Source organism: Monomorium pharaonis, chromosome 1 (genome assembly GCF_013373865.1).
Source record: "Monomorium pharaonis isolate MP-MQ-018 chromosome 1, ASM1337386v2, whole genome shotgun sequence".
NCBI classification, from domain to species: domain Eukaryota; kingdom Metazoa; phylum Arthropoda; class Insecta; order Hymenoptera; family Formicidae; genus Monomorium; species Monomorium pharaonis.
The window spans coordinates 16,353,884-16,377,686 of NC_050467.1; the positions used below are offsets into that span (position 1 = coordinate 16,353,884).

General features: G+C 37.0%; 5 protein-coding genes across 5 annotated transcripts; 2 read left to right on the forward strand and 3 right to left on the reverse strand.

Annotated features, from left to right (window-relative positions):
* Positions 1–1,937: 1,937 nt before the first annotated feature.
* Positions 1,938–2,613, forward strand: LOC105828445. Its single transcript, XM_012666765.3, has 3 exons — positions 1,938–2,266; positions 2,345–2,412; positions 2,529–2,613. Exons 1-3 carry the CDS (start codon positions 2,084–2,086, stop codon positions 2,599–2,601), a joined length of 324 nt encoding a protein of 107 aa, XP_012522219.1. The 5' UTR covers positions 1,938–2,083; the 3' UTR covers positions 2,602–2,613.
* Positions 2,614–3,091: 478 nt separating this feature from the next.
* On the reverse strand, positions 3,092–5,389 carry LOC118646569. The gene has a single exon (XM_036289739.1). The coding sequence runs from the start codon at positions 5,387–5,389 to the stop codon at positions 3,092–3,094; it is 2,298 nt and encodes a 765-aa protein (XP_036145632.1).
* Positions 5,390–5,565: 176 nt separating this feature from the next.
* Positions 5,566–8,193, reverse strand: LOC118646570. The gene has a single exon (XM_036289754.1). The coding sequence runs from the start codon at positions 8,191–8,193 to the stop codon at positions 5,566–5,568; it is 2,628 nt and encodes an 875-aa protein (XP_036145647.1).
* Positions 8,194–9,081: 888 nt separating this feature from the next.
* LOC118646573 (putative nuclease HARBI1) lies at positions 9,082–11,150 on the reverse strand. Its single transcript, XM_036289759.1, has 5 exons — positions 11,034–11,150; positions 10,798–10,898; positions 10,476–10,545; positions 9,377–9,521; positions 9,082–9,200 (listed from the first exon to the last, which is right to left on the reverse strand). The coding sequence occupies exons 1-5, from the start codon at positions 11,148–11,150 to the stop codon at positions 9,082–9,084; spliced, it is 552 nt and encodes a 183-aa protein (XP_036145652.1).
* Positions 11,151–13,195: 2,045 nt separating this feature from the next.
* On the forward strand, positions 13,196–18,656 carry LOC118646575. The gene is made up of 3 exons (XM_036289763.1): positions 13,196–15,470; positions 15,569–16,478; positions 16,568–18,656. The coding sequence occupies exons 1-3, from the start codon at positions 13,196–13,198 to the stop codon at positions 18,654–18,656; spliced, it is 5,274 nt and encodes a 1,757-aa protein (XP_036145656.1).
* The last annotated feature ends 5,147 nt before the right edge of the window (positions 18,657–23,803 follow it).

Below are 23,803 nucleotides of genomic sequence, written 5' to 3' on the forward strand. Positions count from 1 at the left end.
CGAGCTCCTTGTAGTTCATTTCTTCAATGCACCTAGTCGCGCGGCGCTGTCATTAGCTCCTCACGCGCGCAATTTTCGTTTGCTCGCATCGTAGGTAACTATGCAAATAAACAAGCCCAAAAAAGGGCACGTCCAAATCAATGCCCAAATAAGTCTCGATATCCGTTCCCTACCGCCCCTTTTTTCGCCTCCGATCGTAATTGTTTTACGATGCAAAATTCGCCAGTCTCTCGCAGCCCGGCACCGACATTAGATCGTCCCGCAGATCTCTCCCGTCTTCCGCCGATCCTAGCTGCGGGGATTCACTTCCGCTTCTTACCCATCATTCGCGCCGTGATAGTGCGATTAAATTATTTCTCCCGTCAACCAACGTTGATTAATTCTTCAGTTTGTATTCGTGTGAATGTGTAAGTGCACCTTAATGCGCGGGTGACCGTATCTTTCCCGCGAACGTCCTCTGCCTCGTGCACAAGATTTCCGTCGGGTCGCGCGCAAGAATTCCGGATTCGCGAGAGCCTCGATCTAGAGGTTCTTCAAGATTTCCGCATCGATTACAGGCAGCGTAATATCGAGACGTATCAAGATCTCTGCAATATTGTAAAAGATACAAGAAGGTTCGCCCCTCACTTCGAACGTCCGTTGTTAAATAAATATTAAGTGTGAGAGACATCATCGCCTCCTTTTTCATCCTATCACCCCCCGTGAACCTACCGCATTCCTCATCGCTCGCTTCGCGTCTCTATCGGGACGGATCCCGGCACTCCCTCCGTGCGATCGCGTTTACCCTACGCACGCACAAACATAGACAAACCGTTATTTTTAAAAACATTATCTTTATAATTTTTTTTAATATTAAATAGATCTCTCATTCAAGATGTTACGGTGTTGTTTGATTTCTGAGTCAACTACGACGCATCGTTCCGTAATAACATTGATACGAGCGTGTTATGTTAAAATTATACAATTTTTGTTACATGACTGTAACGCTAAAATGATGTATAACAGTTTTATTACCTGCGTATAACAAATGTTACAGAACAGATTATTTACATGTTATATAGCATGTACTTATTACAAGAATAACAATGTTACATTACATGTAACTTCCATGTTATATTGCCGTTATAAAACGTGTTTACTGGGATGTATGCTTATTAGAGCTCGTATTCACAACGCTATAACAAAGCAATTTTATCTAAACATGCAATAACAGCCAATAACAGAAAGCTAATTTAAAGCTAGTGAAACATGATGCTATTGGCTCAGTTTGTGTCGCGTAATGTGGATTCATCTGAAGTTGAAAATGTGCGTGGTATGATATTCAAATGTTTTCGTAGATATTTTATCATAGTATTGTAGGAAAATCAGTTCTAAGATAATTGCTCGTGCGTTTGATGTGTCATGTCGCAGCGGTAATATCGGCGGTATGATCATAAGAGTGTGTCGCGACGGCGGTCCGTTTAGCGGCAGGATCATAGGAGTGCGTCGCGACGGCGATCCATTTGGCGGCAGGATCTTAGCGGCGCGTCGGCGACCGCGATCTCTTAGCGGGCCGCTACAAAGAAAGTTCCGAACTGCGCAATTATTCTTTGTCGGTATTGTTTTTCCGAATTTGCGACTATAAAACCGAGAGCAGAGCGACACCCCAGTCAGTCGTTGTTAGCCGTCCGAAGGGCTCACATTTCGTGTAACTACCAATAAACCACATATTCCATACACTTCTGAGTTCACTATCATCGATCCTACAGTATGGACAGAAGTATATTTGCATCAAATTGTTACAAAATACGTTTATTGTATAATATTAATGTATGACATTATATAGTTATTTAATGTGGACATAAATACTTAATTATAAACACAAATTGCTAACTAAATTATTTTTTAGATGGTCGAAAAAAGAAAGGAAAATTTCTCTATTGACGAAAAAAATGTATTATTGATTTTGTCTTCCAGAATAAAAATATTTTGGAAGATAAAAGTAATTCATTAAAAAATAAAACGCTTCGGCAGGGAAAATGGAAAATAATTGCCAACATTATTTCATCAAGAGGCGTTGCGCGCGATTAGAAAGATATACGTGATGCTTATCAACGCTGGAAGATGCAAGCCAAAAAAAGTTATGCGGCACATAAAAGATCACTATGTGCTACTGGTGGTGGTTCATATGATTCAGAGTTTACTCGATCCATTAGATGATATGTTGAGGCAAATCACACCAGAAGATTTTGAGAAAGACAAAAACAGATTCGACTCCGATGCAATGGTAAAAGCGTAACATACATTTTTGCTTGTACCTTAAATAAAAGAAATTAGATTTAAAATTTTATCTGTTTTTATATAGAGACCAGCTTACAATGAGCAAAAAAGAGTACTAAATGAAGAAAATTATTTGTTGGATCCTGTTACAAGGTGAGAAAAACATGTACACACGGCGTCATTAATGCCTAACCATACTAACTGCACTAGTTCTGTATGTACACATATTTATAACGTTATATACATTAAGGATTCTATTTGTACTTTAGAGAACTGATATCTGAAGACGCATCTGCGAGACAAGAAGTAGAGCAGACCAACAATGATCAATCTGATTCTTAACCTACTACAGATGAAGGCAATGTTCCTGTAAAAAAACGACAAAAGAAAAATAATGTCATGTCAGCATTTGAAGAAGCAATGTTTAAGATGCACGAAGAAAAAATTTTAAAAGAAAGTGAACGCAACAAAACTGGTTTATCCCGTCGTTGTTTAAAAATTAATAAAATATAATAAATTATATCGAGTGGAAAGACAGGATTAATGCAGCCGTTCCGTTAAGGAAATGCCGCCAAAATTATTTATCACAGTATCTTACTAAAATGTGCTCTTTATTGCGTGCCTCTCAAAACGTAGATGCCGACTGACTCACAGGTCGTTGTCGAAAATACAAGTAAATATAATAATAAGAGTGATCGCCACATCGGCGCTGGCCTTTCCAGGCGCGTCAATATACTCGTTAGAGCCCGAACATCCTGCCCCCCTTGAGATTTTCTCAACAATGTGATAATTTAATGATAAAATTTTAATTTACAATTAATAACTGCACGATTTATTCAATGGGTAGCGGAGCAAGAGCTCTTACATTTCGCTTATATGTACCATTCTGAGTCTTTACGGTAACCACTCTCACAATGTTATCGTCTCCCGGATGCACGGCCACTATCCTGCCCATCGACCATTGCAAAGGAGCAGTGTTGTCATCTTTAATAAGAACCAAGATTCCTGGTTTAATACATGAAGCGTGTGAATTCAACCACTTGGTTCGCTGTTGCAGCTCGTTTAAATACTCCTTGCTCCAGCGACGCCAAAAGTTTTGCTTAATTTTTTGTATGTGTTTCCATATAGACAATCTGTTAGTAGGCACATCCGTGAGATCGACTTCAGGAATATCTGACAACGACGTTTCTATCAAAAAATGTGCAGGCGTCAAAGCCAAGCAATCATTTGGATCCGAGGACAGAGCAGTGAGCGGTCGCGAATTCAATACACCTTCTATTTCAATTACAAATGTGTTAAATTCTTCAAATGTAAATAATGTTTCACCGAGTGTTCGACGCATGTGATGCTTAAATCCTTTCACCGCGGCCTCCCATAATCCGCCAAAATGCGGTGAACGTGGCGGTATAAAATTCCATTTGACTCCCCTGTCGACACAAAACCGCTGAAGGTTATCAATATGTTCCTTTGAATTGTATAATTTATGCAAATCTTTTAGTTCATTATTTGCTCCGGTAAAGTTAGTCGCATTATCAGAATAAATTATTCCGGCCTTCCCACGCCTGGCAAAAAATCGTCGCAAACTGGCAATAAACGCTTCTGTAGTTAAATCAAAAACGACCTCCAAATGAACAGCCTTCGTAGCAAAGCAAATATATACGGCCACATAAACCTTGATTTTATTTTTATTTCTATAACGCTTCTCCTTTATATAAAAAGGGCCACAATAGTCGACACCAACCTTCTCGAACGGGTGATCGCTCACTACTCTATCCATCGGTAAATTTCCCATTTGATACTTTGGTGCGGGTGCTGCAAATCGAAAGCATCTCATACAAGTACGAACAGTATACTTAGCAATGTCCTTTCCTCTAACTGCCCAATAATTCTGTCTAACAGCGTATAATGTAGCTTGAACACCACAATGATAATTACTAATATGGACATATTTAAAAATTAATTTAGTAAAATGATTATTATTGGGAAGTAATATGGGATGCTTCCGAGCATATCTCATATCAGCATTTTGAAGTCTTCCGCCCACTCGCAATATTCCCACGTTATCTATAAACGGATTCAATGCCAAAATTCTACTTTTTGAGTGCAGAGGTCTGCCGTGACGCAAATTATACAATTCATTAGCGAAAGCGTTCGCTTGTACCGCCAGAATCACGCAATTCGTTGCTTCCCGCAGTTCTTCTGTTGTGATAGATCCTGTTCGTTTCTCTTTCTTGCGACAGTTGTGTACGAAGCGCAGGCAATATGCTATTACTCTTGTTAATAGGAATACTGATGAAAATCTCTCAACAAAATCAGCCGATATAGCAGTTTGCAAGTTAACAGTTGATCGCTGCTCCGGCACTACAATTTCTTCAACCAAGTTTGCGGGCCATTCATCTTCATCCGCCATCAACCAATCCGGTCCATTTTTCCACAGTTGGTTCTGCGCAAATGCTTCAGGCATTTGTCCACGTGACAATGGATCAGCAGGATTCTGTTGAGACGGAGCATACCTCCAATATGACTTCTCCGTAGTAGTCTGTATTTGTGCTACTCTATTTGCCACAAACGTCTTTAGTCTGTGAGGCGATGAATGTATCCAATGAATCGCAATGGTGGAATCCGACCAAAAATGTATACTCCTAAAATCTCGTTTCAGTGAGCCACTGGTAACCTTATATAAATTAGCGAGTAAGACTGCGGCACACAACTCCAACCTCGGCAGAGAAACCTTTTTTAAAGGAGCCACTCTAGATTTGGCACACACTAGCCTCACCATTCGATCTCCCGTTTGACTGGTTGAACGCAGATATATGCATGCGCCAAAGGCCTTCTCACTTGCATCGCAGAATCCATGTAGTTGTAGGTCGGAATCACCAAGCATTATTCTTCTCGGAAAACTAAAACCATTTATGGAATTAAGTTGTGTCTTATATTCGTTCCATAATGTAAATATATCCATGGGCACTGTCTCATCCCATTCAAGCTTCAGCTGCCAGAGCAGTTGCATAACAATCTTGGCTTTAACAATGATTGGTCCCAACAGTCCAAGTGGATCAAAGATTGCCGCGATCTGTGATAGCAATGTTTGCTTAGTGAGGCGCTCGTTACCATTTATTCGAGTGTTCATGATATATATAATGGTATCGTCCTTGCATCTCCACTGTATGCCTAAGGTTTTAACGCTGTCTTCACCTCCCAAACAAAGATGTTCAATGTCCGATCGCTCACCAAGATCATCAATCAAGCTGCTAGTATTTGAAGCCCACTGCCTCAGATGAAATCCACCTCTACGAAGCAGTTGAATCAATTCGTTTGCAAGGCCCTCTCGTAATTATCTGCTCCCGTGAGAAGGTCATCCACATAGAAATCTCTCTTCAAAACTTCCGATGCTAGGGGAAAATCATCTTCTTCATCCATTGCCAATTGATGTAGACATCTAACTGCTAGGTAATTTCCCGGTCTCGTGCCATAGATTACAGTTTGAAGACCATACATCCTGATCGATTCCATAGGATTCTCTCGCCATAATATCCTTTGATATTTGGTATCTTCCAGATGAAGACGCACCTGTCGAAACATCTTTTCGATGTCCGCAGTTAATACATATGAATATGAACGAAATCGCGTGACAATAGAGAATACATCCTCCTGCAATACCGGACCCGACATAAGCACGTCGTTTAAAGCAACGCCAGTGGTTGACCTGGCTGAAGCGTCAAACACTACTCTCAATTTTGTCGTAAGACTATCCGTTTTTAACACAGCATGATGAGGCAAGAAATAACCATCTGTCAACTTCTCTGCATTACAATTCGTTACCTCAATCATGTGTCCCAATTCACAATACTCGCGTAAAAAACGTGAATATTCCGCACGCTGAGCTTCGTTTGACAATAATCGTCGCTCCATCGAGAATAATCTTTTCTCCGCCATTTTATACGAATCGCCTAATTTATTTACATTTCCTTTAAAGGGTAATCTGACACAATATCTACCCTTTTCATCTCTAACGGTAAACTTTCTGAAATGCGCTTCGCAGTTCCTTTCTTCCTCTGATAAATGTTTAATATCACTTAATTCCTCTATCTCCCAAAATTTAGCTACTTGTAATGACGTCTTATCAATCGATATATTACAAACCGTTTCTTTATCGTCTCGTACTCTATCATAAATTCTACCTCCAATAATCCAACCAAATTTAGTTTTCTGCAATACGATAGAGCCTCCGCTGAGCCTTATTTGCCCCACGCACAACAGATGAAAGAAAGTCTCTGCTCCAATAAGCGCATCTATTCTCGATGGTTTACAAAATTCAGGATCAGCTAGCCTTATGTTACGCGGTATCTCTAGTTTGCTTTTATCAATATACTTGGCTGGCAAATATTCCGTTATCTCATCTATCGCGAGAAAAGTCAAATTTAAATTAAGGCGACCATCGCTAGACTGTATCTCTGCATCTACTGCATGCTCAATATGCGTAAGAGCTTGACCAAACCCCGACACCGGCACATTAATTTTTCGTTTTGTCAGTTTTAGTTTCTCTACTAAAGAATTTACAATAAAATTAGATTGCGAACCAGAGTCCAATAAAATTCTACAATTATACGCATTGCCAAACTTGTCAAATATTTTTACTAATGCAGTAGATAAAAATATGTGTGAAGCAACTACTGCCTGCAGACTCTTTTGTGATGCAATATCGTTTTCATGTTTCTCTTCTGAGTTCGAAATCGCTCGAATTTCACTGCGATGTAACAAATCATTATGACGGCGTCTGCACTTTGAGCAAGGTCTAAATCTACAGAAGTTCGCCGAATGATTAGGACGCAAACAATTAAAGCATAAACGCGCTGTTTTTACTAATGATATTCTTTCGTCACAATTTGCACGCAACAATTGCTCACACTTATATACATTATGCGATCCATTACATATCGGGCACTGCTGCCTCTCCTGGACGGTCATGCAATTTTGCGATTGTCTAACATTACTATTTCTTGCATCCCGCATCAATGGCAGTTTTCCACTAACCTTGGACTGCGATGCAAATCCAGCGTCGACATTTTCTAGTACATAGCATTTGTTCTTTAGAAATTTCCATAAATCCTCCAAGGAGGGCATTTCAGTTCCATCAATTGAACGCTCCCACTCCTTGTGCGTATTCCTGTCTACCTTAAAAATTATTAACTGGATCAGCATCGCATCCCAATGTTCGGTCTGCAAACCTAAAGTTTTGAGTGCTCGCAAGTGCCTCAACGCACCGTCCATTAACGCTCGCAAACCTGTCAAGGACTCTTTGGCTATGTTTGGCAATTCAAATAAAGACCTTACATGATTCTGTATTATTATACGCTTATTGTCGAACCGTTCCACGACCAGATTCCAAGCAATCTCGTAATTTTCGGCTGATGTCGCAAGTGACTCTATGATTTGTGCAGCATCGCCCTTCAAACACGATTTCAAATATTGTAGCTTCTGCACAGGCTTAAGATCAGAATTGTCATGTATAGTTGTTTTAAAATTATCATAGAAGCATAACCACGCGTTATAGTCACCATCAAAATTAGGCAGATTAATCGTCGGTAACTTTACGGTGCGTTCCGATCTACGTACGTTCGTATCTATATTATCATTGCTTGTCGGTCGTGTAACAGTCGACGAAACACAATGTTGTTCGGCCTTGGATACAAGTTCAAAATAATATTGCTCGAACTCACTTCTTTCCTCAAACTCACCGTCAGGCTCAAGTAGCTCTATATCCGTCTGTATGTCATCGAACTTATCCCATAATTCTCTGACCTTGGCTAAACGCTCTCTCAACTGCTGTATATCGGGTCTAGCTGTATACGAATCGAGATATGTCCTAAATCTTGTTAATTTAGCTTTGATGACTGACCGTTTTTGTACAAGAATCCTGATTTCTTCAGCCATCACGATGGTTACAATATTTTTATAATTTAACTCCAATTAGCCTTAGTTCGAGTCTTAGCAACCGCTATCTACAATGAATATCTCAACAAATTTGCGTCGTTTAAATAATACTCACTTATACTAATTAAAACACTGATGAGTCGGCATCCACAATATCTCTTGTCCGTATTTATTACATTCGCATTATGCCGCTGCAATCACGCACATCCAGCACTTTCCATTACGTATGTTCCAAGAATTAAAATCCGTTAAAATTATTTAACACATCCGGCTCGAAGGACCATATGGTTTATCCCGTCGTTGTTTAAAAATTAATAAAATATAATAAATTATATCGAGTGGAAAGACAGGATTAATGCAGCCGTTCCGTTAAGGAAATGCCGCCAAAATTATTTATCACAGTATCTTACTAAAATGTGCTCTTTATTGCGTGCTTGCCTCTCAAAACGTAGATGCCGACTGACTCACAGGTCGTTGTCGAAAATACAAGTAAATATAATAATAAGAGTGATCGCCACATCGGCGCTGGCCTTTCCAGGCGCGTCAATATACTCGTTAGAGCCCGAACAAAAACTGAACATGAATTAAAATAAAAAATTTGGGAAATCGAACATAATAAAACTATAGAGTTAATGGAAGTGAAAAAAAAGAAGGCAGAACTAAAATTAAAACTTTTAAAAATAAAATTAAATAAAAAATTAGAACATTTAAGTAGTCAAAGTGATTTAAATTGCAAATTGTATTTATATATATTATATTTAAAAAACTAAATATATTGCAATAATTAGATTAATAATTAATATTATACTATATTAAAAAAACTAAGTATACAGAGAATATACAGATACAGATATATAGAGATATATAAAGATTATTATACAGGGAATATTAAGAAAAATGTCGTTGTGCAAATTCTAATCTAAATGCTGTATCAGATTGTGCAGCTCTATTTGGGATAGCTGCATTATCTTCTTCATTTTCACTGTTGTTTTTTTCATCATCTGAATCTATAAAAAATATTTAATTTTATACTTTATCTTATCTCTAAAATATAATATTATAAGATTAAATTAAGTTTTAATTGCTCCACACATTTGTTTTTATAAAAATGTATGTATTCTTAATTTAGTGTTACATGGTAGATGATAAAATCTTTTTATTTTACATTATATACAAGACTTACCATAATCAAAATGGTCAAATTGTTTCCGTATATTGAAGAGAATAGCCATTGCTATGATAGCAATCTTCGCTGTTATCAAAGATATTTGCATGTCATTATGTAATGCTTTAACCCTTTGCGGCACGGTGGTCGATATATCGACCACCTATCTTGAAGTCATTTCTTTAATTTTTCAGACACCAAATACTGTATTTTATTACTTTTTCTTGTAATTTTACTTTAGTAAGAGTCTTAGTAATATTTGGTAAGGTATAATTTTCCTTTATTATTAGTTAATTTTGTTATATAAATAAATAAAGTGAAAAAAAGTGTGTGTTTTTTACAAAAAATGTATGTCAGAAAGAAGGAAGAATCATGAAGCTGTGAAAATCAGTATACAGAGGTTTTTTGGGTCGCTGATTACGAATCCGCTATCAGATTTCGACGATTCTTTTTCAAAATGGCGATCCAATATGACGATTTACGATTTTGAGTGTTTTTTATTGGTTTTTTATAAAAATTGGTATACGGGGATTTTTCAGAACGCTGATTACGAATCCACCATCAGATTTTGACGATTTTTTTTTATGGCGAATTCAATATGGCGATTTTGAGTATTTTTTATCGGTTTTTTATGGAAATATACAGGGATTTTTCAAAATGCTAATTACAAATATAAAAATTGATTTGCTGTGCTAACTGTAATAAAAAAAGTAAATTGTGGGAAAAAAAATTGTAAAATACAAAAATACAAAAAAAAAGAAAATGGAGACAATGACCGCCACGTCCACGTTCGTGTCTCTGAAGTAAACTAAGTGCGGTTTCTTTTATGAAAAAATTTTATGTTCTATGTACCATTGTCGAAAAAATGAAAAAATATATAATCTCAAAAAAACATTTTTTATCACTCATTATTTGAAATTTTCCATATTTAAATTTCAAAAATCTGATCTACACATAATCAACCTAAAAAAGCTAGTTCTGTACATCTGTTCTTGTAAAAAAAAAGTAAGAAAGTCCAAAATTTTTCAACATTCCGACCCTAAAAAATTCAATATATCAATTTCCATAAAAAACCTATAAAAATACTCAAAATCGTAAATCGCCATATTGGATTCACCATTTTGAAGAAAAATCGTTGAAATCTGATGGTGAATTCGTAATCAGTATTTTGAAAAATCCCTGTATACCTATTTCCATAAAAAAACCGATAAAAAATACTCAAAATCATGACTTGCCATATGAAATCCGCAATTTTGAAAAAGAATCGTTGAAATCTGATGGCAGATTCGTAATCAGCGACCCTAAAAACCTTTCTACACCAATTTTCATAAAAATCCGATTAATAGAAAAATGTGTGCCGCAAAGAGTTAAACATTCCTTTCCATTCCCCAAAACACCTTTCGATATTAAGACAAATGCGGATGTGAGCCCAATTGTACCTTTCTTGGCAAGGAGTTTGAGGATTCAAGAATGGAGTTAGGAGATACGGCCTGCAAGGATAACCTGCATCTCCTAATAGTATCCCTGTCATTCTGCCTTCCTGCAATATAAACAACAGAAATAAATTTTTTGTCATAATTCAATATCTATTTATTGTAATATTAATAACAGGTATGATTGCTTATTAGAAATCATTATATGAGTGCACAGAATACATATACAATTATAATTTTACCTCAAACTCTTCCTTCAAATGATTTGAATCCCATATCCGGGAATCATGAACGCTGCCCCTCCATCTGGCAACAATATCTAAAATGCGACGTTGTGCATCACAGACCACTAGATACATTGATCGAATAAAAACCTTTCCGATTTACATATAACATAGCTTGTTCCTGGCTAGGACACTTGATGCGCACGTGAGTGCAATCAATGCATCCAACCACTTGTGGGAAACAAGCTATATTATAAAATTCGGTTTGTAAAATTTTTGTGTCATCTGGAAATGCACAAAACGTAGTAAATGAACTGCGATGGCCATAGATACTTTAGCCACTATTCTAGATACTGTCGGTTGTGACACTCCATGCAAATCTCCTGAAATAATTAAATATACATACTATATAAATTAAATAATAATACAAATTAAAACATTACATGATTTTACATGCTCATCTTATAATTACAAATATAAAAATTTATAATATAAAATATCTGGTTTTGCAACAACACACAACCAAACCTTAACGTCTTCAAAATTTTAATTATATTATATAAAATTTACCTAATTCCACCTGGTAGCATCCGTTTGCATAAAATCGTAAGGCAATCAACACTTGTAATGTCGATGAGATATCCTTTCCAGATAACACAGAAATGAACAGAAAGAAGTCATTTTAGTGAATACTTGGAGAAGTTGAAAAATGAATACATAAAGAATTCTTGAAAAATTAGCCACAATGAGTTCACATTAAAATATTCCTTAAGAGTTCATTGCAATAAATACCTCGCGATTTATTATTTGGAATACTTTGAGTATTCAGCAGAAATTAATTGAGTGTTTGGATAATCTCAATTACATTTTTATAATTATATATCGCTTAATAAATGCTAATTTATACTTTTATACACGAAATGCGCTATATATAATTAACCAAACAATATATTAACAAATATGTATGCATAAACAAGAAGTGTTTATGGATCATCACGGAGCGTTAGGATGCGTACGGTCTTCGAAGTTAAGCAACGTTGGCGATGGTTAACACTTGGATGGGTGACCGTTTTTTCAGATACAGAAATTAAACGGTACGACTATGGCTTGGCTGAAACATGGTATAATCTTCTTCCTCTTACAAAATTAATCAAAATTTTTTATTTTTTAAATTTTTCTGAGAAACGTTCCAATATTATAAAAATCGGAACATTTATCAGAAATCTTGAAAATAAATTTTTTAATTCCGTTTGAGATATCTACTTGGAAAAGTCTTAATGAATACTTTAAGAAGTTCTGAGGAATTCCCCCACACAGCACACTTTATCCTAGGGATATCCCTAGGATGTCATTTTGGGATATCGCAATATCGTTGGATATCCGTGGACCGTCTGCGATATCCTAGGGATATCCAAGGGATGCACAAATGTCCATCGATTTGACATCCTGTAGATATCTCAAACGATATCCAGAGGATGTCCAAGGGATTTCCTGAGATATCGTAATATACCCTAGTGAAAAAATTTGTCAGAATTAAAAAAGTTTTTTTCAGGATTTCTGATAAATGTTTCGATTTTTTATAATTGAAACGTTTCTCAGAAAAACTTTAAAAATAAAAAATTTTGATTAATTTAAAAAATTTTTGAATATTTTTAAGTATTTTTGAGAGTTTCTAAGAATTGAAAAAAACTTGAACAAAAAATAAAAAATTCTAATTATTTTTACGGCAATTTTATAAGAGAAAGAAGACTATAATTGTACAGAAGCGAAGGAAAAAACGTGATCACAGCATGATCTAGAAGTGTAAGTTGCGTGCTACCGTAAACATGTCGATGGAAAGAGAGATAGTATGTTCAATGACGAACAGGAAAGAGCTTTCGCGCCAGTTATAGTTAAAGCATTGACACGGTCGAAACCATCCGTACAAGCGAACCGACCAATATAATTTATTAAAATTTGTAATACAGTCCACTAAAAACTAAAGAAAAAATAAAGACAATTGCTTTACAATATTAGTTCTCCATTCAAATTAATTTACATCGGACAATTCTCGCGCTATTCGATTTACACATCAACATGGTCCTTCGAGCCGGATAAAGTGTGTGCAATTCAATAACAATGAAACAATCTTAAGTGATCGACATTCAAGTGAAATCTCGAAGTTACATTTGTGGGTGACAATGAATACCGAGCAATTAAGGAGGAAAAGAGGATCAATCAAGGCTCAATTGACATCGGCAAGGAATTTCGCAATTCGAGCGAACGATGACCTGGAAAGTACAACAAAGGAGGAAATTGAATCTCGTATACAAAGGTTGGATGATATCTACGACAAGTTTCAGACAATTTCACAACAATTATCATCCGAAGACGATGACGAAGATGAAGATAGAACCGAAGATACCGAATTCGAAGACAAATATTTCGCAGTGAGAGCATCGCTATTACGATGCCTTGAGAAATTGAAATCATCACAAGCATCGACAAGCGGCGAAAATAGAGCGGATAACAACGCATTAACGCAGATCTTGGAACAGCAGTTCAGGATAGTTCAACAACTTTCAGAACGTTCAAACGATAATAACAACGATATAATGGTGCGGATATTAGAACAGCAAGGTCAAATGCTAACACGAATAAATACACCATCAAATTCATCACGTGAATTTAACGTCAAGTTGCCGATCATCAATTTGCCTGTATTCAGCGGGCAGATGGAAGAGTGGAAAAGGTATGCTGATACATTTAAAACTTTAATTCACAATAGCGATTTGTCAAATGTACAAAAGCATCAATATCTGGTAAGCTCATTGAGCGGCGCGGCTGCGCGAGTAGTTGAATCTATTGAAATTTCTGAGCAAAATTATGAGATTGCATGGGACTTGTTGAGGGAACGCTATGAAGACGAAAAAGCGATTCGCAAGCGACATGTGCAATGCCTATTCGAGTTGCCGCGCGTGCATCGAGAATCATCTAACGCAATTCGAGATCTTATAGATCACGTTCAAAAACATTTGAGAGTTTTACAATCTATGAAACTTCCCACGGAATCATGGGGAGAGCTAATCATATCTTTAATCGAGAAAAATTTAGATAGCGCTACAAGAAAGCGCTGGGAGGAACACGCCGAGATGCATGAAGAACTGATGACAAAAACCATGATTGATTTCTTGCAGCGTCGATGCCAGGTGTTGGAACGAGCAGCCTTGAGCGAAGGGATAAAGGACGTTACCAGCGGGATAAAGACGAGCGAGAAGAACGACAACAATAAAATCAAATCAGCGTCAAATTCAAGATTGCAAACCAAAACAACATTGTCAACAACCATACAAGGAGGGCGATGTTACGTCTGTCAAGGCCCGCATCTTATTTACACTTGTAATCAATTTTTGAATTTGTCTGTTAAGGATAGGATCCAAACCGTCAAAAAATTAAAATTATGCATTAACTGTCTTCGCAACGATCATTTTGTCGCAAGATGTACTTCAAGTTCATGTCGAGAATGTGGTGAGCGCCACAATACGTTGTGCCATTTGAGCAGGGGCGTATCAACTCCAACCACAAGGGAGAATCCTGAGACTACCACTCCGGAGATGGGAGCGAGCGTGAATCTGGTGACGGGCTCCGAACGGAGCACGTCGGAGAAGGCCGAAGACGGAGCGAGCGGTCCACTTGTTCATCACGTGCGAAGAGAAACTTCAAAGTGTAAGCGTATTCTTATGTCAACCGCAATTGTAGAGGCGAAGGCGTATAACTATTGTAACCGACAATTGAGAGTTCTCTTAGACAGCGCGAGCGAGACGAATTTTATAACATTAGCGGCATGCAGGGAACTCGGATTGAGGATGGATAATGTTTGCGAGTCAATTAGCGGTTTAAACAACATGAATTGCGATATCAAGCATGGTTGTCAATTAAAATTAAAATCGCGAATTTCAAATTATGAAGTGAGTTTGTATTGTTTGGTTGCTCCGAGTTTGACGAAAGAATTGCCATCGTTCTCAATTCGAGCTTTGCAGATATTAATTCCAAAAAACCTCGAATTGGCGGACCCATTGTTTTATAATCCGAGCAAAATAGATGTATTGATAGGCGGAGAAATTTTCTTTAACTTACTTGAAGTTGGGAAAATCGAATTGAGTCAGGATTTGCCTACCTTGCAAAATAGCAAATTCGGATGGTTAATAGCGGGCCCGATACCCGAGCGTTTGGTCATGAAGCAGCCGGCTGATCGATCGTCGTTGAACGCTCACATGTGTTTATTAACGCAGAAGGACGAGGAGAACAATATGTTATCACGATTTTGGGAATTAGAAGAATATCCAGTTGAGGGACGCGTTACCATGTCAGCCGAGGAATTAGAATGCGAAAGTTATTTTGTAAATACTATGACTCGAGACTCGTTCGGGCGATTTATCGTTAGGTTACCGTTTCGAAAGAACAAAAACAAACTTGGTGAGTCGAAACCGATAGCAATAAGGCGATTGAAGTTATTGGAGCGAGATTTCTGCTCGATCCGGAGTTTGGTCGTCAATATGCGGCATTTATGCAAGAATATATCGATTTAAATCATATGTCAAGGGCAACGGAAAATTTAAATATTACATCATCTATTTATTTGCCGCATCACGGTGTATTGCGCGAATCGAGTGTCACAACTAAGTTGCGCGTTGTATTCGATGGCTCGGCAAAGACGTCTTCGGGTGTGTCGTTGAATGACTCGTTAATGGTCGGAGCGGCTTTGCAGGATAATATAATAGACATAATTTTACGATTTCGACTACATGCAGTTGCGATTACTGCTGATTTAAAAAAAATGTATAGACAAGTGCTAATTAATAAGCTAGATCGCGATTACCAAAGAATTTTGTGGCGTTTTTCGACAAATGAACCGATACAAGAATTCCGATTGAATACAGTCACATACGGACTGGCGTGCGCTCCATTTGTAGCCATACGTTGCGTCCGACAACTAGCGAGTGAAGCAGTGAATGAGTTTCGCGAAGCATCACAAGTTTTGTTAAATGATTTATACGTTGACGATATTTTAACCGGAGTTAGTTGTGAGAGCGATGCGGTCGAGTTCAATCAATTAACGACTCTATTAGGTAGCGGAGGATTCGAGCCTCATAAATGGCAATCTAATTGCGGAGCGATTCTGGGCGATCGAAACAGAGTCGAGCAATCGTCGTCGGTGGCGATTGATACAAACAACGTAAAAACATTGGGTTTGATATGGCATCCGAACAAAGACATGTTCCAGTTTTCAATCAAGGCGATAGCGAACCCAAGTAAAAGCAAACGAGAGGTTTTGTCGACAGTTTCGAGGTTGTTCGATCCATTGGGATTGATTAGTCCAATTTTAATTCGAGCCAAGATAATCATGCAACAAACATGGGCGGCAAATTTAAGTTGGGATGACCCGCTAACTAAAGTAATCTTCAACAATTATGGGATGCGTATGTAAGGGATTTGAATGATATAAACTCAATTCGAATTCCTCGTAGAGTCCTCTTAAATAATTCAATTAGAATTTGTTTACATGCGTTCAGTGATGCCTCATTGAAGGCATACGGAGCATGCGTTTATTTGCAGACCATTGACGAGAACGGTAACGCTAAATCGGCGTTGCTTTGCTCCAAATCACGAGTCTCGCCGATAAGAAATAAAACAATAACACTTCCCAGACTTGAATTGTGCGGGGCCGTTGCATTGGTTAGACTGGTGAAAAATGTGCGACGAGCTTTAAAGGTTAACTTTGATAAAATATATGCATGGACGGATTCCACAATTGTATTGGCGTGGATATCAGGCGATCCGTCTCGTCAGAAAACATTTGTGTCAAATCGAAGTGCAGAAATACAGTCTAGTCTTCCGTCTGATTGTTGGAGACATGTTCGAAGTAGTGATAATCCCGCCGATCTAATCTCGCGAGGCACAAATCTAAAGGACCTGCAACAATGTAAACTTTGGTGGGAAGGTCCGAATTGGTTATCAAAATTTGACAATTATGTCGAAAATGAATTAGAATCAATCACTTTATCTCAAGATGAGACCGAAATTGTGGAATCCGAGCAAAAATCAGAACTGCAAGTATTAGTAAGTCTCAATGGCGCGGATCGAGCGATTTCGCGTTTGTTGAGTAATTATTCCTCGTTATCAAAGATTGAGCGTATTTTAGCAAGAATCATGCGGTTTATTTATAATTGTAAAGCGAGTCGAGTAAACCGCAATTATGATTCGATCTCAATTAAAGAAATACACACCGCCAATCAATTATTAGTTCGCGAGACTCAAATTGTTTGCTTCGCAAAAGAATTGGCGGATTTAAAGGCAAATAAACCGATTAGTTCAAGCAGCAAATTATTATCTCTCGGCCCATTCATTGATGAAACCGGACTCATCAGGGTGGGCGGAAGATTGCAACATTCGATCGCATCGTTCAGGAAGAAACATCCGATTTTGTTACCGTGCGACAGTAGATTTACGCATTTATTATTCGAGCGTGAACATCTCAGGTTATTACACGCAGGGCCACAAGCACTATTGTACTCGATTCGCGAAAGATATTGGCCAATTAATGGAAGAGCTTTAGCCAGAAAAATTGTATACAAGTGCGTTAACTGCTTCCGTAACGGTCCAAGGTCGCTATCACAGATAATGGGGCAATTACCATCGGATCGAGTTATTCCAAAACGCCCATTTTTTGTGACTGGCATAGATTTCGCGGGGCCAATCACGACTTTGGTGAATCGAGGCCGCGGTAGGAAGACTAGCAAGTCGTATGTTTCGTTATTTGTCTGTTTCACAACTAAAGCAATCCATATTGAAGCGGTCAGCGATCTCACTGCGAGCGCGTTTATAGCGGCACTTAGACGTTTCGTAGGACGTCGAGGATGTCCGCAGCGCATCTACAGCGATAACGCGACTAATTTTGTCGGCGCAAAAAATGAAATCAAAGAAATTCAAGAGTTTATTAATTCAAACGTTAGGAACATTAGCGACGAATTTTGTATACCTCATAACATCGAGTGGAAGTTTATTCCACCTGCATCCCCTCATATGGGGGGGCTGTGGGAAGCCGGAATTAAGTCATGTAAATTCTATTTAAAACGAATTATAGGTGGCGGTTTATTGACCTTTGAAGAATTGAGTACTGTGTTAATACAAATCGAAGCTTGTTTGAACTCTCGACCGATTCGTCAACTACCATCCACACCAATGGACTTACAACCATTGACGCCGGGACATTTCATTATCGGGGAACCGTTGACAACAGTACCAGAGGTGGATCTGAGCGACACAGCAATAAATAGACTCAGCAGATGGCAATTAATTCAAAAAATCGCACAAGACTTTTGGAAAAGATGGAGCGCCGAGTATTTAACATCACTTCAAGGAAAAACAAAATGGAAAAGAAAAACGCCAAATTTGTCAGTTGGTGACATTGTTTTAATTCAGGACAATAATTTACCACCATTAAAGTGGAAATTAGGCAAGGTAGTTGAAGCGCACGCCGGCGCAGACGGCAACGTGCGCGTCGTGACTTTAAAGACCGCGAGTGGAGTCTGTAAGCGAGCAATTAATAAACTTTGTAAACTTCCAATATCCGATGAACTTAATGTAATCAATGATGAATAACAGTGTTTAGTAATTAATTGACATTAATTGGTGGGCGGAATGTACAGAAGCGAAGGAAAAAACGTGATCACAGCATGATCTAGAAGTGTAAGTTGCGTGCTACCGTAAACATGTCGATGGAAAGAGAGATAGTATGTTCAATGACGAACAGGAAAGAGCTTTCGCGCCAGTTATAGTTAAAGCATTGACACGGTCGAAACCATCCGTACAAGCGAACCGACCAATATAATTTATTAAAATTTGTAATACAGTCCACTAAAAACTAAAGAAAAAATAAAGACAATTGCTTTACAATATTAGTTCTCCATTCGAATTAATTTACATCGGACAATTCTCGCGCTATTCGATTTACACATCAACAATAATATAACATGTTTCAGCCAAGCCACAGTCGTACCTGTTAAAGCATGTTTAATAGTTTAATATCTCTATACCTGAAAAAACGGTCACCCATCCAAGTGTCAACCCTCGCCGATGTCGCTTGACTTCGAAGACCGTACGCATTCTAACGCTTCGTGGTGATCCATAAACACTTCTTGTTTATGGATTCATATTTGTTATAGATCATTACAATAGATGTTGTCAGAAGGATAAAACATGTATAGTTAACTTATATTTTTATAAATAAATATAAAGTTTTACCATTTTTTTTTTACTTTTTTTACTATTTTTATATATGCGCGCAAAATAGTATATAGACTAACTTATTAAAAAATCTGTTTTTGCTCTGTGTTCAGGACTTGTGACGTATTTGAAAGGGAACAGAAAATCAATATTACCATACACGTGATTCCGGGAGAAAACCGGTTTGACCCCCCGTCGCGACAAGCCGGCGTCTTGACCGAGCGATGTCTGACGACGTGTCAATCGCGAACCAATAAGGTGCCAGTTTCCGAGGTCCCAAGAGGGGATAATTGCGCCTCCCACGGGACATGCAAGAGCTTGCTGCGTCTTCGCTCTTCACTTTCCTTGCGGACAGCATCGAGATAACTGTTGTGCGTGACACGGTTTTCAATCCTAAGATATCATAGGAAGGCAGATCCGCGGCATTCGAAGACACGTGTAAGAAACATTCGATCGATGCAATCCTTCTGAGCCAGAAACAATTCATTCACACGCAATCCCACCTGGTAGCAGTTCGAACAAGAGATTCTTACTGATAACGTTCGAAGCAGACTTCACTACAGTTATCAAGGCTTTACTTAGGAGCGCCAGGTACTCGCCACCTCTACAGGACGTTTCAGTTGAGCCCTCAAGAAAGTTTCAATCCTGACCAGCAGGATAGGGCTCAGCTAAGAGGTGTTTTTCTGTTGTATTGATTTTCCATTCATATTGTACGAGCGTGCAATTCTGTTTACGTTCATATTCATGCCGTTCGTGCTGAATTCTAACCTCTGTTACATAGATAGTGAATTGCCTACAAACGCTCACTTTCACATACGTCGCAGGTCTTCACTAATTTTAGTACGTGCAATTGTGCTTGCTTATGCCAAAGTTATTATTATTTATGTAAACTAGATTAATTTTATATGTTAAATCTAATCAAAGTTAAATTACCGTGAGGTGCTGTGAGTTGAACATTAACCATTTAGTCATAATTATTTTATTTGTTTATTTTTTAACTATCTCACTATATTCGTCATGTAAATACTCTATTTTCTATTAATGTTTATCCTAACCATTACTTATTGTGTGATAATTATCGTACCTCTGTGGTTTAATTTTTTTTAGTTCGAATTTTGTTTTGAAATGTAAATTTGCGTTTGATATTTTGTCAACGACGAAGATGCCTTGATGTATGCCAAGTTCACTTTTCTTTATCTATACATTTAGTTACTTATAAAATGAAGCTCCATTTTTTTTACTGTTTCTTGAGTATTGAGTAAAGGAAGTATAGATGTACATTTTTACAATATCATTATTTTTTCATAGTTTCCTTGTTTCATTTCATGTAACCTCATTCCTTGATCGTACCAGCGTACAAATTACTTAACTAAACACTCTGTTTGTATAAAATAAAAAAATTTTTTTAATGTCATTTTTTATAATTTTTTAGTATATGTGGCATATTATTAATATGCCACATTGTTTCCATAAGTGTATTTTCTTTATGTTCTGACGTTTTAATTTACGTTTCTTAAAGATTTAATTTACACTTCTGTCACTCTTTTGTTACATTATAATTAACTTTCCCTTTACACTTGATTTATGCTCCATTAATTGTAGAGATAAAAAAGATATGATGGGATATTATTTGGATGTAATAGGATATCGTAAGATATTAATGAATATCTTACAATATCTTATAATATTTTAAGATATTTTTGGGGGATATCGAAATATGTTAATAAGATATCATATGATATCTTAAGATATTTTACAATATTTTAAGATATTTTTGTAGGATATCCCGGGAGCTACTTATTGAGATATCCGTGGGATCGCCTTCGTCTGTTTGGGATAATTTGGGATATCCTCAGGATAAAGTGTGCTGTGTGGGCCAACAAATAATTCTATACGAATACTTTAAGAAGTTCTGAAGAATTCTAACAAATAATTCTATATAAATACTTTAAGAAATCCTGAAAAATTCAAATCATGGTACATGTAATTTCCTACGTTATTCTTAAAGTATTCTTCTATGAATTCCTCAGGAATTACTGTTCAGAAAGGAAGACTACTTTATGAATTCTTTAAGAAGACACTGTGTTATCTGGGTTCTCATGTCCTGCTTGAGAAGATAACCTCTCTTCAATCAAGTCTGTCACGAATCGCACTGCTTCTTTTGACAGTCTATACCGATTTCGAAACTGAATGTCATCGAATATTTCGAATGGGTCTATTCGGTCTCGAACAACTCGCGGTCTTCTTTGTAATATTTCGTCAACATTTCGCACATTTGTACCTCCTCCATTGCACGTACGTATTCCATATTTATAATTATCACTTAAACATGCCCCTGACCACTTTTATCGCGCACTTCTAAGATATTGATATGTTAGCGCACTATCGAGGCTTATTAGTGATTCTGAATAGGAATTTTGCTCTAAATACGTGTGATTATCAAATTTCTTTAACAAAGCGTTGCTATCATCGCGTTTTGAATACGCGTGCTAATAAGAGCGCTAACATCCCAGGTAGCAAGGTGACGTTAATACGACGTCAATAATTCGTCATTTAAGGTCGCAGACGTCATGTTACCAAATTAAGACGTAATAGTAAGTCATTTTTTGTCCTATTAATTATGTCAGTCATTCATCCATCCTACAACGTATTTCCGACGTCATATTCTTAACTAATTAATAACGTTAGTTAATTGATCATTTTACGACGTATTAATAAGGTTTTATTAGTGACTAATTATTGACATTAACTATAATTCTTTGTAATAATTAACTATTTGACCTCAAATGACGAATTATTGAGGTCTAGTGGACGACACCTTGCTACCTATAACTATTAATCATTATTTAAAGATTGGTTAATAAACAACATTATTAACCCTCAATCCCTTCCGTGTTTTTTGGCACCTTCTATCCCTCCCTATGGGTCGTTTTCGTCCTCGCCCTTATAACGATATAAATAATGGTTTAAAAAATCTGAAAAATATCATGTATACTCTTTAAACATTTCTCTTTAAGTAACTGCTATTATATTATCCCCCTCTCCTAAATTTAATATGTATTTTTTAATAAACAATGACAAAATAAATAAAAAAGTTAATTTTAAATAAATATATATAGCAATGGTAAAAATTTTGAAAAAGTTTTTTTAATCAGTTTCTGGGTGAAAAGAAGTTCCTCTTTACGAAAAAAAATGTCTGATCAACGTAGAATAAAAGCAGATATCCAATTTCATCGTATAAAAATTGGTATTTTTTTAGGATGATGAATAGTGTTGTAAAATAGGGAAACATCAATAAATCTACAATTATTTTTTCTGCTTAAAGTTTTAACAAATTATTATTTAATAGTAATTTTTACATAGTAAAAATACAAAATTTTGTTATAAAAATAGAAAAAGAACAGTTTAAAAACAGTCGCGACAGCAATTTAAACGATGATAATTGCAAACGGGTTTGTTGCATCGAGCACAACATTGATTGGTCTTTTTATCATTTTTGTATAAACAATAAAAATATCTTTTTCTTTTTTTAATTTATTAGTTAATGTCCAATCTTCCCAATATTTGCCGAAAACTGAATTTTATTGATCTGCTCAAAATATTCTGGATTTTTAATTTTTATTGTAGATATTTAACTTAAAATATATACATAATTATGTTCTAAAATGCATGTACGTGTCCTAAAATACACATTAATTTACAAAAAAATTTTTTTTCAAAAGTCATTTTTACTTACGTAATCCCTCCCTATGGGTCGAAAACGTCCTATTTGAATTTTATCTAGATGGCGTTTGGAGTAAAACAAACGGACCGGGCTGGCCTTTTGCACTAAAGATCCTTTCCCCCCAATGTTTTTTTTAGTATAACTTTAATGGCGCTAGCATCGCGGTTGTACGAGAAATTAACAATAGTAGTTTTAAGCAGGACGAAAACGACCCATAGGGAGGGATTAAGGGTTAATTATCAGTAAAAATGAAAATTATTTACAGCGCAAAGAAATTTTTAATCACGCGGATGGATCCAGGTATATTTGTCAAAGGGCTCCTGAGACAGCATCAGCCGCGCGATCGGCGGCTTGGCCGTCGAACCTAAAACGGTAGTGGGGATATAGCAGGCGGTGCCTCGGGAATCGACTTGAAATGTGCAACTGGTTTATGTAGTCATTTCTTTGTTTTAAGTAAATCGTTAGAACTGTTAACATTTTTTTACAGAGTTACATGTGAAAAAGTATTCTACACTCGAGAGCAAATTTATGATTCATTAAATGAAAACGTATTTTAACGTTTTGTAAATTCATCAATATTTAAATATTAATTTTGAGAAATAACCGAATTTGCCCGGTCTACCGCCAAATACAGATGCGCGGCAAAACAATACCGCCAAGCGAGGCGAGCGATTGCTATCAGTAGACACGCGGCGACTTGTTTACGAATGGCAATGTTTATATCCAATTTTCCGCGACGTTTAGAAGACTTTTTTGTTCAATTTAATAATCTGTACTGCATTACGAGAATCGTGTCTCT

What these genes read in the sequence shown, in the direction of transcription:
- LOC118646569 (XM_036289739.1), bottom strand. Translation starts at nt 5,389, where the DNA reads ATGAACACTCGAATAAATGGTAACGAGCGCCTCACTAAGCAAACATTG.
- LOC118646573 (XM_036289759.1), bottom strand. Translation starts at nt 11,150, where the DNA reads ATGTATCTAGTGGTCTGTGATGCACAACGTCGCATTTTAGATATTGTT. An exon ending in ATTTGAAGGAAGAGTTTGAG is followed by an intron (nt 10,899 to 11,033) that starts GTAAAATTATAA and finishes TTTATATTGCAG; the next exon opens with GAAGGCAGAATGACAGGGAT. An exon ending in AACGATTTTTCTTCAAAATG is followed by an intron (nt 9,522 to 10,475) that starts GTGAATCCAATA and finishes ACTTCAAGATAG; the next exon opens with GTGGTCGATATATCGACCAC.
- LOC105828445 (XM_012666765.3), top strand. Translation starts at nt 2,084, where the DNA reads ATGCTTATCAACGCTGGAAGATGCAAGCCAAAAAAAGTTATGCGGCAC. An exon ending in GATTCGACTCCGATGCAATG is followed by an intron (nt 2,267 to 2,344) that starts GTAAAAGCGTAA and finishes GTTTTTATATAG; the next exon opens with AGACCAGCTTACAATGAGCA. An exon ending in TTGTTGGATCCTGTTACAAG is followed by an intron (nt 2,413 to 2,528) that starts GTGAGAAAAACA and finishes TTTGTACTTTAG; the next exon opens with AGAACTGATATCTGAAGACG.
- LOC118646575 (XM_036289763.1), top strand. Translation starts at nt 13,196, where the DNA reads ATGAATACCGAGCAATTAAGGAGGAAAAGAGGATCAATCAAGGCTCAA. An exon ending in AAAGAACAAAAACAAACTTG is followed by an intron (nt 15,471 to 15,568) that starts GTGAGTCGAAAC and finishes CATTTATGCAAG; the next exon opens with AATATATCGATTTAAATCAT. An exon ending in AACAATTATGGGATGCGTAT is followed by an intron (nt 16,479 to 16,567) that starts GTAAGGGATTTG and finishes ACATGCGTTCAG; the next exon opens with TGATGCCTCATTGAAGGCAT.
- LOC118646570 (XM_036289754.1), bottom strand. Translation starts at nt 8,193, where the DNA reads ATGGCTGAAGAAATCAGGATTCTTGTACAAAAACGGTCAGTCATCAAA.